We start from the raw sequence: 16,579 nt of genomic DNA on the forward strand, positions 1-16,579 counted from the left end.
CCACCGGTCAAGAGTTGTCGTTACACCAGCCTGTCCTTCTTGTCTTCTGGGGAGATAGCAGCCCATACAGCCAAGGATACCTTTCTGAAAACAATACTCTCCTGGGTACGGTCCGGTTGGCCTGCAACCGTCACACAGGATTATGAACCTTATTTCCGTAGGCGTATGGAATTAACTGTGGCTGGTAACTGTGTTTTATGGGGAGACCGAGTGATCATTCCACAGACCCTCCGGAGACACATTCTGGACTTGCTACATACTGGTCATCCCGGGGGCACACGTATGAAACAAAAGGCCCGAGGCTATGTGTGGTGGCCAAACTTAGACTCGGATATCACAACATATGTGAATGCTTGTGCTGGATGTGCACAAACTGCAAGAGACCCTCTTTGAGGGTGCGTCCAGCCCTGGACTTGGCCCACGGTTCCTTGGTTTCGACTACACTTGGACTTTGCAGGTCCGATCAGAGGACACACCTTCTTCAGTGTAGTACTCCCCTTACATTGATGGTCAGTGTAGTGTCCCCCTTACATTGATGGTCAGTGTAGTGCCCCCTTACATTGATGGTCAGTGTAGTGCCCCCTTACATTGATGGTCAGTGTAATGCCCCCTTACATTGATGATCAGTGTAGTGCCCCCTTACATTGATGGTCAGTGTAGTGCCCTTCTTACATTGATGGTCAGTGTAGTGCCCCCTTACATTGATGATCAGTGTAGTGTCCCCTTACATTGATGATCAGTGTAGTGCCCCCTTACATTGATGATCAGTGTAGTGCCCCCTTACATTGATGATCAGTGTAGTGCCCCCTTACATTGATGGTCAGTGTAGTGCCCCCTTATAATTGATGGTCAGTGTAGTGCCCCCTTACATTGATGGTCAGTGTAGTACTCCCCTTACGTTGATGGTCAGTGTAGTGCCCCCTTACATTGATGGTCAGTGTAGTGCCCCCTTACATTGATGGTCAGTGTAGTGCCCCCTTACATTGATGGTCAGTGTAGTGCCCTTCTTACATTGATGGTCAGTGTAGTGCCCCCTTACATTGATGATCAGTGTAGTGTCCCCTTACATTGATGATCGGTGTAGTGCCCCCTTACATTTATGGTCAGTGTAGTGCCTCCTTACATTGATGATCAGTGTAGTGTCCCCTTACATTGATGATCAGTGTAGTGCCTCCTTACATTGAAGGTCAGTGTACTGCCCCCTTACATTGATGGTCAGTGTAGTGCCCCCTTACATTGATGATCAGTGTAGTGCCCCCTTACATTGATGGTCAGTGTAGTGCCCCCTTACATTGATGATCAGTGTAGTGCCCCCTTACATTGATGATCAGTGTAGTGCCCCCTTACATTGATGATCAGTGTAGTGTCCCCTTACATTGATGGTCAGTGTAGTGCCCCCTTACATTGATGATCAGTGTAGTCCTCATTTACATTGATGGTCAGTGTAGTGCCTCCTTACATTGATGATCAGTGTAGTGCCCCCTTACATTGATGATCAGTGTAGTGCCCCCTTACATTGATGATCAGTGTAGTGCCCCCTTACATTGATGATCAGTGTAGTGCCCCCTTACATTGATGATCAGTGTAGTGCTCATTTACATTGGTGGTCAGTGTAGCGCTCCTTAGATTGAAGGTCTCTATAGTCACTCTTTTCACTGATGATCAATGTAGCCCACCATTATATTGTTGGTCAGTGTAGTCCCCACTTAGGTTTGTAGTTAGTGTAGTGCCCTCTTTCATTGATGGTTGGTGTAGTGCCCCCATTGGTGGTCAGTATAGTTCCCATTGTGACCATTGTATTATAGCATACCATACCTGTATTTGTATAGAGAGTTGTATTGCACTGGCAGGCAGGACTGTTGTTACAATACTCATCATTAGCACAGGTCTCAGTTCCGCAGGATGCAGATGCAGTGACTGTAGAAACAGAAAAAATAGACATTAAAGTACAACTAAAGGCTCCTGCATAGCATTCTAAACAGGTCATGAATCAAGTTGCTATATCATGCAGAAGCCTCATAAACTAAAAGAAAACTTTCTTCCCCTTCCCAGACTGAGCCAAATCCTCCATCATTTGTGTCTCACACTCTCCCCCGCACCAGGCACTGCAGCTCACATTGGGAGGGGTTCAGCAACAGAGCCAGGGAGGCCAATCCAGAAAGCAGGGGGCAGGGCTGGGGGTGGCCAGGTGCCAGATTGATAAGCTGTGAATCAGCAGTGACCATACTGGTAGCCACTCCCCCTGCAAGATATTCTCCTCCCACCATAGTGCAATCAGGCACAGATTACATGAGAGTGACGACTATGCTGTGAATTCAGGAGCAATGCAGCATTGTCACCCATCACAGGAAGGGACAGGGCTTCACTGTCAGGATCCACAATTTTTCGGGGACTTTGAAGGGGGAACTAAGAAAAAATGCACATGTATTTACAATACAGTGCTGCGTATTTTAATTGGAGGCTATAGTCTTACTTTAAACTCTTTATCTGGAATATACTGCATTTTCCTAGTTAAAATGTATATAAAGTAAACCCAGGGGCGTAACTATAAGGGGTGCAGCAGTCGCGACCACAACTGGGCCCTGTGCTGCAGGGGGCCCATGCAGCCCCCTCTACATATGGCTGGCAGCAGCATAGGCATCTAGGGGTACCAGTGCACCATGCACACGGGTGGCTGGAGGTGGAGGGTGACTAGCAGAGCCCCATGCTTGACTATCACACTGGCTTCTCTTTAGTTGTGCATTCCCCGCATGACCTGTGTCCTCGGCCGGCTCCTCAGAGTACCCCTCTCTTACTCCATGCATTGCCGCTCAGTCCGATGTCTGTTCTCCCCAGCCAGAGTCCCGCCCCCCCTGAGTCCGGCCCACACTGCACTGCATACTTCTCCCGGGTAAACAAACTTTAAGCACACAGATGCAGTGCAGCCCTATGAGAGCCCCCCGGAGGACACTGCAGGCTTGTCTGCCAGCCCCCCTCCTCCCCCGTCATACACAGATGATGAAAGGTCTTTCTGGGAGATATGCTGATCACCCGTCCAGCACACTGGATGGAGCCCAGGCCAACATGGATGAGTGTGCGGCCTGCAGCTTGGTCATGGTGAGGGAGAGGACCCCATCCCCCACACACCATTACATACCCCCTCCATCTCCCCCTGGGGACAGGGGCCCCTTCTCACGTGGGGACAGGGACCCCCATCTCCCCTGGGAACAGGGACCCCTTCTCACCTGGGGGCAGTAACTTCATCTGCCCTGGAGAAAAGGACCTCATCTCTTCTGGGGACGGGGACCCCATCCTGCCTAGGGACAGTCCCCTAATGCGGCACCTAAAAATTAAAAAAAATATATAAAAAAAAAACGACTGATGCCAGTGGTGGAACTACAGGGCTCACAAAGGTCATACCTGTAACCACGCCCTGGAGTTCCACCGCTGGACTCGGAGGGAAGGGCCCTGGCTGGGGTTAAGGGGGGCCCTTCATGGTTTCTTGCATCGGGGCCCTGAAGGTTCTTGTTATACCACTGAGTAAACCCTCACAATGATCTCCCATAATTTGCTCCCTTTTGATCTGTTTATTGAATATACAGTTCAATAAATATTTGCATCTGTTCAATAAGTGTAAAAAATATCCATTGGTTGTGCCAGAAATCTTGTGAGCTGATAACTTCTCTGCTGTCTGGTGTTAGTTAAAAAGAAACATTTTATTTTTGGGGATTAGATACATTGTTAATGTTTCTTTGGTATTTGGATATTTTTCAATAATGAGAAACTAACGAAAACCAAACAATGACTGATCACTATTACACATCCCTGAATCCATACATGTAATGTTTCAAAACAAGAAATTGTGGCTTTCTTGTTGAATTGTTATGACATATTCTAGTTACATTGTTTCAATTATTTCTGTGTGACTCAGACCACCTTTTCTTATCCATGGGGAACTGTCCCTGGACTGTCCGTTCCCAGTGGTTGTCCCCTCGATGTGGTGGGGATCACTGCCTCAGCTCCTTGAGCCAATGATTCTCCCGGCTGACCCTCGGTTCTCCTGTTTTGTAAGTATGAATGAGAGACTCATTCCTCTATATTAAAGCGGGAGTCCGCCGGGAGTTCCGCAGTTTTTTGTTTTTTTAAAAGCCAGCAGCTACAAATACTACAGCTGCTGACTTTTAAAATAATGACCCTTACCTGCCCATCGCGCCCGCGATGTCGGCACCCGAAGCTGATCTCTCGATCGTCTCTCGGGTGCTGCCGCCGCCATCTTGGGTATGGTGGGAATCAGAAAGTGGAGCCTTGCGGCTTCATTTCCCAGTTCCCTACTGCGCATGCGCGAGTCGCACTGCGCAATAAGGATGGTCCTCGCTGTCTCTGGGATCCCTGTGTTTCCCAGCAGACAGCGGGGGACCTTGGGAAAGGGGCGTAGATGCTGTGGAAAGGGGCGTAGCTTCTGCAGATATCTATGCCGGAAGTGGGTGCAGATACCTGTACTGTACAGGTACCTGCACCCCCCTCCCCCCTGAAAGGTGCCAATTGTGGCGCCGGAGGGTTCCAATGAGCGGAAGCTCCACTTTAGGGTGGACCTCCGCTTTAACTATTTTTCTATAGAATTACCTAACTTGATATCTCCTTTAACGTTTTATAGATATCTCTCCTGCATCTGCTCCTGAAGAGTGGTATTATAGCCACGAAACGCGTTGAGATATTAGATGCTCCCCCTTGCTATACTACTTATGATTGTTACCATTAATATGTTTTCATTGGATCATACCAATTTATAGTATGTTGCATGTATCTTTCATAAGCTGGTCTGCGCAGGATGCGAACACGTAGGAGTTTCGATACAGGAAGCCGGAAGGCAACCCACTCCTTCGAATGCCTCGTAGTCACCAAATCAGCTCTGATCCTCTCATAAGCCTTATGGCATGGGCCCCTGTGCAAACTCCTTAAATCCCAGCAAGGACGCCAGGTCATGGCTAGAAAGAAAAGATCTAAGTGCTCACCGCTTAAGTGTAAGATTTAATCTTACACTTAAGCGGTGAGCACTTAGATCTTTTCTTTCTAGCCATGACCTGGCGTCCTTGCTGGGATTTAAGGAGTTTGCACAGGGGCCCATGCCATAAGGCTTATGAGAGGATCAGAGCTGATTTGGTGACTACGAGGCATTCGAAGGAGTGGGTTGTCTTCCGGCTTCCTGTATCGAAACTCCTACGTGTTCGCATCCTGCGCAGACCGGCTTACGAGAGAATCCAAGCTGATTCGGTGATTACGAGAGATCCGAAGAAGTGGGTCGTTTGCCGGCTTTCCGCATCGAAACGTCTATGTGTCCGTATCTGCGCATACCGACCGGTGATCTGGTAAGCCTCCATTCACTATTGATTTACAGAGGTGAAGGGTCCACGTGGTCAAGCACTATTTTTGTTTGAACAAACAATATCGACTACACTTTTGTTGTACATTCACATGGGATATTTTTTTACACTGTGTTGCACCTTTATACACATTTTTTGACTTTTTGATTTTTGGTTTTTGTATTTCAAATTTATTGGACATCTGAGTTACAGACAAATGTTTTTTATTTGATGATTGATTTTTGAAAATATTTTTCACCAAAATATTTTTCACCAAATGATTTTCACATTATTTAGATTCACAATATTTAGATCCCCGTTATTTTAGGTTTTTTACAAAAATTTATAAATTTTCTTAATAAGTCACATTTATATTCAGAGGTTAAGCGCTGCACTTTTATTTTTTCTGTTTTGTTGTGCCCAGTATCTTGGTTATAGTGTTCAGCTGCTGATTTTTTTACTAAGCGCAGATTTTCTACTTCTTTCTAGAAATCCAGTGCTGTCCGGTGTATTGTGCACTTGTCGTCCTGGGGTGATAATGCTGGGAGGAAATAAGAAAGAAAAAAAATCTGCAAAGAAAATGCAGCCACATCTAAGGACTAGTAAGCTGCAATTTATAAATTTTCAGGTTTGGATATATTTAATTAGAGAATCTCTCTCTCTCTCTCTTGGAACGATCGCTGTCTCTGATGTGTTATTATAAGATAAAAAGGAGACAAACGTCACTCACCCGTCATGACAGCGCACAGTACAGAGAGCAGTAGTGTTGTCTTCATGGCTATCAAGGACCCTAGAAAAGAAATCCTATATGAGCAACTAATTTCAATTAAACAAGAAAAAAAAAAAATCCTAAAGAGTTTAGCAATATTTTTAACCACTTCAATACCGGGGGGGGGGGGGGGGGGCACTTAGACACCTTCCTGCCCAGGCCAATTTTCAGCTCTCAGCGCTGTCACAATTTGAATGACAATTGCGCGGTCATACAACGCTGCACTCAAACGCATTTTTTATCATTTTGTTCCCACAAATAGACATTTCTTTTGGTGGTATTTGATCACCTCTGCGGTTTGTATTTTTTGCACAACAAATAAAAAGAGACCGAAAATTTTACAAGTTTCTCTTTGTTTTTGTAAAATTTTTTTGTAAATACGTTTTCTTCTTCAATTAGAGGCACTGATATGGCTGCACTGATGGGCAATGATAAGGCGGCACTGATGGGCATCGATGAGGTGGCACCAATGAGGTGGCACTGATGGGCACTTACGATGAGCACTGATGGGCACTGATATGTGGCACTGGTATGCGGCACTGATGGACACTCATAGGCGACAAACAATGGGCACCCATAGGTGGTACTGATGGGCACTTGTAGGTGGCACTGATGGGTACCTATGGGTGGCACTGATGGGTAGCACGGATGGGCACTGATAGATGGGCATGGATTGGCACTAATAGGTGGCACTGATGGACACTGATGGGTGGCACTGATGAAACTGATTGTTGGCACTGATGACACTGATGGTTGGCATTGCTGGGCATCATGTTATATAATGTTGCCAGTCAGTGCCCATTTGTGGGCCCTGATTGGCACAGATTGGGCATGATTTGCACATGTGGATGGCCATGGGGTACATACCTGGCCATCACATGTTGCCCCCTTCCCTGGTGGTCCCGACGGCTCTCCTGGTGGTCTGTTATACACACACATTTATCTATCAAGGATCAGCACACATCTATCCATCTTCCAAATTCCGCCACTCTGAGAGCAATAGAGACAAAGAATGATCATGATTAGGGATGAGCTTCGTGTTCGAGTCGAACGTACGTTCGACTCGAACATTGGCTGTTCGTGCGTTCGGCGAATTCCGAACGTTTTGGCCGTTCGCGTCAAAATTCGAGTGACGCGCGCGCGGACCATAATGCACTGCGTTGGCGCAGTGCATTGCTGCCCGATGATTGGCCAAGCATGCACTGTGACCCCGCATGCTTGGCCAATCGCAGCGCCGGCAGCGAGGAGAGCCATGATTGGCCACAGGCATCCTGCCTGTGGCCAATCATAGCTCAGGCTGTGTAGTGCAAGCCCCACACTATATAAGGCCGCCTTTGAGGCGGCCTCGTGTAGTGTGTTACTTAGCATCTGAAGCAGTGGGTGTTCTGTGTACCTTCAACACAGTACACACCAATCGTTTTTGGCTGATTTCCTATCTTGCTGCTGTGTAGTGGTTGTTGTCTGTGCCCTGACTGCAGTATACACCACTATATTCACCTCACCTATATAGCTAGTGATCTAGCTTTAACCACTTAACAACTGCCCATTGCCGATTAACGGCTTCAGGGGGGTTGTTTAACTCTGAGAGGCCGTTAATTAACGGCCTCCCAGAATTCTGCTCTCGCATGCCCCGAGGTGTGCGCACTCGAGAGCATCCGTGACCGCTGGGTCGCATCACGGATCACGGTAAACGGACGCTCATAGTGACGGAGTGACGGAGTGATCACTTGGAAACAAACCGGCATCATGTTATGACGCCTGTTCCTCCCTCCCCTCTCTGTACCGATCGGTACAGCGGAGGGGAAAGAGATCGGTGTCAGCAGCGATGTGGGCTGCATCTGCAGTGCCCACATCGCTGCTCACCGAATTTAACCCCTCAATTCCCTGCCAATACTCTGCAATACCAGTGCATACTCTGCAGTACCCTGCCATTACTCTGCAGTACCCCCCATTACTCTGCAGTAACCCCCATTACTCTGCAGTACCCCCCAATACTCTGCAGTACCCGCCATTACTCTGCAGTACCCGCCATTACTCTGCAGTACCCTGCCATTACTCTGCAGTGCAGTACCCTGCCATTACTCTGCAGTACCCCCCATTACTCTGCAGTAACCCCCATTACTCTGCAGTACCCCCAATACTCTGCAGTACCCTGCCATTACTCTGCAGTGCAGTACCCTGCCATTACTCTGCAGTACCCCCCATTACTCTGCAGTAACCCCCATTACTCTGCAGTACCCCCAATACTCTGCAGTACCCTGCCATTACTCTGCAGTGCAGTACCCTGCCATTACTCTGCAGTACCCCCCATTACTCTGCAGTAACCCCCATTACTCTGCAGTACCCCCAATACTCTGCAGTACCCTGCCATTACTCTGTAGTACCCCCCAATACTCTGCAGTACCCTGCTATTACTCTGTAGTACCCCGCCAATACCCCGCCAATACTCTGTAATACCCTGCCATAAATTGCCATACCCAGCCATACTCAGAGATACCCAGCCATACTCGGTGATACCCTGAAATGCCCAGCCATAGACGCCCCCCACCCCTCACCGCCCTCCGGTGCTTCTACCAACTCGCCAGTACGATCAAAGCCAGAATCTTTTTTTTATTTTTTATTTCAGGCTTCCCAGCCTAGAGGTGAGATGTGGGGTCATATTGACCCCCCAGATTTCACTGTAAAGAGGACCTGTCACCCCATATTCCTATTACAAGGGATGTTTACATTTCTTGTAATAGGAATAAAAGTGATCAAAAATATATTTTTGGGGGAAAAAATGTCAAACTAAAATAAATAAAGTAAAATGAACAATAAAAAAATAAAATAAAAATTAAAGCGCCCATGTCCCCATGTGCTCGCATGTGCCACACATGTGAGGTATCGCCGAGAATGTTAGAGCGAGAGCAATAATTCTAGTCCTAGACCTCCTCTGCAACTCAAAACATGTAACCAGTAAAAAAAAAATTAAAGTGTCGCCTATGGGGATTTTTTAAGTAGCAACGTTTGGCGCCATTCCACGGGCATGTGCAATTTTGAAGAGTGACATGTTTGATATCTATTTACTCAGCATAACTTCATCTTTCACTTTATGCAAACATTGGGCTAACAAGTGGTTAATAATAGAGCTTGCAGTCAGTAGTGTTAGGAGATAGTGCGTGCTGTCTGCGTGCTCTGTACCCAGTACATACCGCTATAATATAGGGCAGGCCCCTACTTTCAAACATCCAACTTACAAACATCTCCTACTTGCAAACGCAAGGAGACAGCAGCAAGTGAGATGAAAAAAGATGGACGACAAAACAAATTATACAGGGGTGATAACCCTTCCCTATGTTTTCCAAAAAGCTTAAAGATTGTTTTTTTGACTGGAGCTACACTTTAAAAATGTACCGGTTGAAAATGACAAACAGATTCAACTTAACACAACAAACCTACACAGTCCCTGTCTTGTTTGCACCGCCTGTATACTGCTGTTCTGAGTATATAGGGCCTGGGGGCCACACGTATTTCCTTTTTTTAATATGGGTACGGGGTTCCCCTTAATATGCGTACAAGACCCAAATAGGCTGGTAATGGGCAGGGAGGGCTACCCATGCCATGTTTCTCAATGATTTTCAACCATATTGCAGGAACCAGATATAACATTAAAACCGCAAGCAGTTTTAAATGACTTTTTTTCTGTTAGAAATGTCATTTTGTGCAGGGACTGTTCTAAACACGGGAAACACGTGGCACTTCACAGGCATACTACAGACACCCCCCAGGCACGATATTTAACCACTTTCAGACCGGACCAATTTGCTGGTCAAAGACCAGACCACTTTTTGCGATTCGGCACTGCGTCGCTTTAACTGACAATTGCGCGGTCGTGCGACGTGGCTCCCAAACAAAATTGACGTCCTTTTTTTCCCACAAATAGAGCTTTCTTTTGGTGGTATTTGATCACCCCTGCGGTTTTTATTTTTTGCGCTATAAACAAAAATAGAGCGACAATTTTGAAAAAAACGCATTATTTTTTACTTTTTGTTATAATAAATATCCCCCAAAAATATATAAAAAAACATTTTTTTCCCTCAATTTAGACCGATACGTATTCTTCTACATATTTTTGGTAAAAAAAATCGCAATAAGCGATTATTGATTGGTTTGCGCAAAAGTTATAGCGTTTACAAAATAGGGATAGTTTTATAGCATTTTTATTAATAATTTTTTATTATTTTTTTTTTTACTAGTAATGGCGGCGATCTTTATTGTGACTGCGACATTGTCGGGGACCCATCGCACATTTTTGACACATTTTTGGGACCATTGTCATTTATACAGTAATCACTGCTATATAAATGCAGTGATTCCTGTGTAAATGACACTGGCAGTGAAAGGGTTAACCTGTGGGTGGCAGTGTAGGGGTTAAGTGTTCCTAGGGGTGTGTTACTAACTGTGGGGGGGTTGGGCTTTCATTTAGTGAACACTGATCTCTGCTCCAATCACATGGAGCAGAGATCAGCGTCACTAGTTGCTAGGCAGAATGAGAAAATGTTGTTTATACAGCATTTCCTCCATTCCGCTGCTCCGTGAGACAATCGCGGGGATGCCCGCGGCGATCGAGTCCGCGGGTCCCGCGACCGGACTCACGGAGGTCCCGACCAGTGCGGGAGCGCGCCGCCGGTGGCGCGCTCCCGATGGCACGGCGGCAACGAATATTGGACGTACATGTACGCCAATATGCCTGCCCGTGCCATGCTGTCGACGTACATCGTCGTGCGCTGGTCGGGAAGTGGTTAAAGGAATATTTCACTTTTTTTTTTTCACTTTAATCGTCATTAAAATCAGTGCTCCCACCAAAACGGCCATTTTTGAAACTTTTTTTTGCAGTGACCCATGTCCCCTGAGGCAGGAGGCAGGTCCCCAAACCCTTTTTAGGACACTATCTTGCATATTAGCCGTTAAAATTAGCACTTTCCAATTCGAACGTTCGAGTCCCATAGACTTCAATGGGGTTCTAACGTTCGTACCGAACGCGGGGGTCGTTCGCAAGTTCTGGTGCGAACCGAACCGGGGGGTGTTCGGCTCATCCCTAATCATGATAACCAGCCAACCAGCATTCTCATGATGAAGAGTCACCAATAGTAGCCTTCATCGTTCAATCGTTACATTCCCTCCCTTTAAGGAAATTGTACAATCAATTTGTAAAATGTATGTGCAACTTTAGAAAATGATAACTGTCAACTGATTGTCTGCCATGAGTTGTAAATAACTTACAAATCAAAGTTTTATGCTAACTGACAAATATGGAGTGGAAGCGTCCCAGGTCTGCAAGAGGCTTCCAACAACTCGATGTTCTTCCAACAAGTTAGTTGTCAGTTGAGCTTTGCTACCTATAGGAAAGACAGTTGGACTGCGGTGGTGGTTCTGTGTACAATTACATACTGATAACTCAGCTACTTATATACTCATCACCAGTGGTATTGGAATGCCCTTCATCTATCTTGCCAAGAAAGTTGAAAGTATAGGTGAGGCGACATTAGGTGCCTCACCCAGGCAAGACTTAGCCCCCGAGCTGTCACACTTTAACTTTAAAGCAATTCCGACTGACCGATGGATTTTTTTCTGGAGGAATTTATTATTTATAGCTTTCAACTTTTAGATAATTCTTTAAAATCCAACTCTAACTCCGGACAGTTTTTTTCTTCTAATTTGTGACATTAAGACCCCTTTCACACTTTCACCCTTTCACACTGGGGCGTTTTTCAAGCGTTTTTTCAGGCGCTTTAGCGTTAAAAAGAGCGCCTGTAAAGCGATTGAAAGAAGCCTCATCTGCAGTCCCAATGTGAAAGCCCCGAGTGCTTTAAGAGCCCTTTCACAATGTCAGCGCCCGAAAAACGCTCGTAAAGCGCCGCTTAAACTAGCAGCGCTTTACGAGCGTTTTTTCGAGCGTTATTGGGGCGCTTTTAACCCCTGCTAGTGGCCAAATAAAGGGTTAAAAGCGCCCCACAAAACGCTGGTGCCAATATCGCTTTTCAGACGCTTTTCAGTCGTTTTTCAGGCGCTTCCCATTGATTTCAATGGGAAGGGGCGCTTTAGGAGCCGTGTATTCACCGCACCAAAAGCGCTGCAAAGAAGCTGTTTGCTGGACTTTTTTTGACGCCCTGCCAGCGCAGCGCCTCGGTGTGAAAGCACTCGGGCCTTTCACATTGGGATTGCAGTTGCGGCTTCTTTCAGGCGCTTTACAGGCGCTTTTTTTTAAAAGCTAAAGCGCCTGAAAAACACCCCAGTGTGAAAGGGATCTCAGTGTGAAAGCACTTGGGCTTTTACATTGGGATTGCAGTTGCGGCTTTTTTCAAGCGCTTTACAGGTGCTTTTTTTTAACGCTAAAGGACCTGAAAAACACCTGAAAAAAAGCCCCAGTGTGAAAGAGGTCTTAGTGGCCAAAATCTACTAACAACTGCAATAAGCCTTTGAAAGGACCATTTCTTATTTGTTACTTTTGGGTCTTTACAAAATAGGAGATCAGGATTTTGAGGTACCAAAAACACATTTTATTGTATCACAAATAGATTTAAAGTTGTATAAGATCATATATGAAGGGCTGACAATGGATGGTGATAGACCTCCATACACTGCATCCCACATACCACTGATCAGCTACATCTACAGTAAAGAAGATGACTAGAATTAATATGATACACAAATGTGTCAATATGTAGCTATCTCCATATCATAGTGCTGGTGATCCAGTGGAATGGGGCGCCTTAAAATATTTCACAAGAATTTTTACTTTCTCAAGTGTTTATTGGAGGTGTATGCTTGGCATGGGCGTCCGCAGGTAGAGGCAAGGGGGGTCAAGTGCCCCCCCCTGGAATCAGAGATGAGATCTTAAATTCAACACAGTTCCATCCCTATCGGGGTGCGGGCAGCCCACACCCATGTGCAACCCGCCAGTGGGGTGACACCATCAAGGTTCTGCCAAGCCCCCCTATCAGTGTAGCGTGACTGCGGGCTCTTTTCCCTGCTCAGTCCAGCAGAGAACTCGGCAGCGGTGCTATCAGGTTTCCCCCGGTCACCCCCTCCTTTCTCCTGTCAGGGAGAAGAGACGACAGCTCTCACCAGGTTCCTCGCCCAGCTTCCTGCCCGCTCTGTTCCTTCCCTATTGGCCATAACTGAGGGCCAATCAAAAGAGACTAGGAGAGGAGAGAATCATAGGACATGTAGTCCCAAAGATTGGTGGCCCCATTTTCCACAGGGAGGAGGATACAGCTTGATCGAGAGATTGAGAGACTGTAGCCTGGGAAAAAAGCTGAGGGAGATGGTGCTACAGGAAAAAGAACAAGGATTGTGCTGGGCAGAAGCCAGAGAGAGAGAGCCATGCTGCCCAGTGCCACCAGAGAGAGAACTACACTGCCCCATGCCACCAGAGAGAGTCATGCTGTCCAGCACCATCAGAGAGAGCCATGCTGCCCAGCACCACCAGAGAGAGAAAGACTGATTAACTGCCAGGGTACATACATGCTACACTACTGACCAGAGTTGCCCCCGTGGTGCGTGAGCGATCTTCCAGCCGGAGGGATCACTGGTGTTGTTTCGCTGGGTCTGCTAAGAGGGCCTGTTGGCCATTATCCATTACCTATCCTAGGGATTGTACTAAGTCTGCAGTCTCTGACCATGATAATCTGATAATGACATTGTCGAAAAGGGGTGGCGCATGGGTGACCTAAAATTATGCCCCCCCTTGAAAAAAGTTCTGCGGACGCCCATGATTCTTGGTGATTGTTTTCCAGGCAATTGCACCTCTGATAAGACCTCCAAGACCATAAAACCTCCCACCGGGGCATACAGGGGCACCAAAGGCAAAAGCAGAACACTGGAACTTCTAGGCAACCTGAAAAACCCAAGAGCACCCCTAAAATTATCCCCTTTGATAACCTATTGTACAGGTATTGCATAATAACATCAGTCTAGTTGGATACTTTGATGTGTCCATGCTTCCTCTAGTCACTTAATAAGTAATTCCAGGTTACCTAGAAGCTCCTATTCTATTTGATCACCAACGTTGCAATAATTACATTGTAACTGATCTCTGTAGTAAATCTAATCATATTAGCCCTTGTACACACAGTCAGAGATTCTGACAACCAAATCCGTCGGAGTAATTCCGACGGATTAATTCCGGAAGAGGTCCGGAAGTGATGTTGCATACACACGGTCGGACTAAGTTGTCGGAAAATCCGATTGTACATAACGTGATGACGTTATTTCGTTAGGACGGGACTACGTTCAGGCTAGTAGCCAATAGCTTTGGTCTAAGAATTTGATCTGAGCATGCGTGGCACTTTGTCCGTCGGAGTAGGCTACACATGATCGGAGTATGTCCGATCGGAGTATTTTGTCGGAAAATTTTACCGGCAAGTTGGAAAAGTTGGTCCGTCGGATATTCAGACGGAAACAGTCCGATGCAGCCCACACACAGTCGGAATATCCGACAAAACGGTCCGATAGGACACATTCCGTCGGAATCTCTGACCCTGTGTACAAGGGCTTACACAGATACAGTTGGTCAGTGGTATGTGGGATGGGAGTCAACTCATCAGGGTTTACTTCCTCTTTAAACCGTGTGTTTGGTTTCATAGCTAACTTTGCATTATTGTGATATTAACAGTAGCGTGCTCTCACGGTTATAATAGACGAACTAATCTATAGGGACTAGACGATTAATACATAGATGATAAATAATAGTTATTATTTATCAGTTATTTCATCCCCTTTTATACCTGAGTAAGTAAAAGCTAACCAATTGTTTGTGAAGCAATGGCAGTAAGCGGGACATCCAGGTAATCCCCATCTACACCAGGAAACTACCATGAACCGCTCAACTCCGCTCACCAGGCACAATCCCCCTCGCTTATCCATAAACGGGCTCAGTGACCAAAACCAAATCCTTCCCCCTTAGCTCACCCATTGTTCCAAAGTCAGTGACTCAGAGAGCAATAAAGCCAGAGAATTATCATGAATACCAGCCAACTAGCATTCTCAAAACCAATAGCTACCAATGGCAGCCTTCACCATTCTATCATAGCATTCCCTCCCTTTAAAGAAATTGTACAATCAAATTTGTAAAGTGCTTTAGAAAACGATCAGTTGGCGGCACAGTGGTGTAGTGGTTAGCACTCTCGCCTAGCAGTAAGAAGGGTCGCTGGTTTCTATCCCAACCACGACACTACCTGCCTGGAGTTTGCATGTTCTCCCTGTGCCTGCATAGGCTTTCTCCAGGTGCTCCGGTTTCCTCCCACACTGCAAAGACATGCAGGTAGGTTAATTGGCTTCTGTTCAAAATTGGCCCCTAGTATATGAATGGGGATCTTGGATTGTGGGCTCCTTGACCGATGAGAATGTGCAATGTACAGGGATAGGGACAGGGGCGTAACTATAGGGGGTGCAGCAGTCGCGACCGCAACTGGGCCCTGTGCTGCAGGGGGCCCATGCAGCCCCCTCTACATATGGCCGGCAGCAGCATAGGCAGCTAGGGGTACCAGTGCACCATGCACACGGGTGGCTGGAGGTGGAGGGTGACTAGTAGAGCTCCATGCTCAACTATCGCACTGGCTGCTCTTTAGTTGTGCATTCCCCGCATGACCTGTGTCCTAGGCTGGCTCCTCAGAGTGCCCCTCTCCTGCTCCATGCATTGCCGCTCAGTCCGATGTCTGTTCTCCCCAGCCAGAGTCCGTACCCCAAAAAGGACCTCATCTCTTCGGGGGATGGGGACCCCATCCTGCCTAGGGACAGTCCCCCAATGGGGCACCTAAAAATAAAAGAATAAAAAAAAAAAAAAAACTACTGATGCCAGTGGTGGAACTACAGGGCTCACAAAGGTCATACCTGTGACCACGCCCCGGAAGTTCCACCGCCGGACTCGGAGGGAAGGGCCCTGGCTTGGGCGCAGGGGGGCCCTTCATGGTTTCTTGCATCGGGGCCCTGAAGGTTCTAGTTACGCCACTGGTTAGGGACAATTGTAGACACTCACTCAGGATGGACTGGTGTCTTTATTCAACCTTACTAACTATGTAACTATTTAAGTAAGTTATCCTGATTGTCTGCTATGAGTTGTAAATGACTTAAAAATCAAAGTTTTATACTCACCGACAAATGTGGTGTGGAAATGTCCCGGGTCAGCAAGAGGCTTCCGAAAACTTGACGTTCTTCCAACAAATTAGTTGTCAGTTGAATTTTGCTACCTTTAGGAAAGACAGTTGGAGTGAGGTGGTGGAGGGTCTGTGTACAATTGCCGATCGCTCAGCTACTTATATACCCATCGGTCCTGATGGAATTCCCTTCATCTATCTTTGCAAAGAAAGTTGAAGGTGAAGGCCAGGCGACATTAAAGTGCATGGGCCTCGCCCAGGAAGGACTTAGCCCCGAGCTTTCACAGTTTAACTTTAAAGCAATTCTTACCGACTGATGTATTTTTTTGGATGCA

At 46.6% G+C, this 16,579-nt stretch overlaps 1 protein-coding gene across 1 annotated transcript in view; it reads right to left on the reverse strand.

Moving 5' to 3' along the window:
- The window catches only part of LOC143934578 (pancreatic secretory granule membrane major glycoprotein GP2-like), a 36,987-nt gene extending 20,622 nt beyond the window's left edge, over window positions 1-16,365 (reverse strand). The window contains exons 1-3 of the mRNA XM_077458318.1: window positions 16,243-16,365; window positions 6,070-6,129; window positions 1,816-1,917 (exon numbers count right to left, since the gene is read on the reverse strand). Coding sequence (XP_077314444.1) covers window positions 1,816-1,917; window positions 6,070-6,115 — 148 coding nt within the window. The 5' untranslated portion in view covers window positions 6,116-6,129; window positions 16,243-16,365. The remainder of the gene's footprint in view (window positions 1-1,815; window positions 1,918-6,069; window positions 6,130-16,242) is intronic.
- Between the last annotated feature and the right edge of the window lie 214 nt (window positions 16,366-16,579).

Source organism: Lithobates pipiens, unplaced genomic scaffold (genome assembly GCF_037356315.1).
Source record: "Lithobates pipiens isolate NorthernLeopardFrog02 unplaced genomic scaffold, aLitPip1_a1.2 Scaffold_27, whole genome shotgun sequence".
Taxonomy (NCBI): domain Eukaryota; kingdom Metazoa; phylum Chordata; class Amphibia; order Anura; family Ranidae; genus Lithobates; species Lithobates pipiens.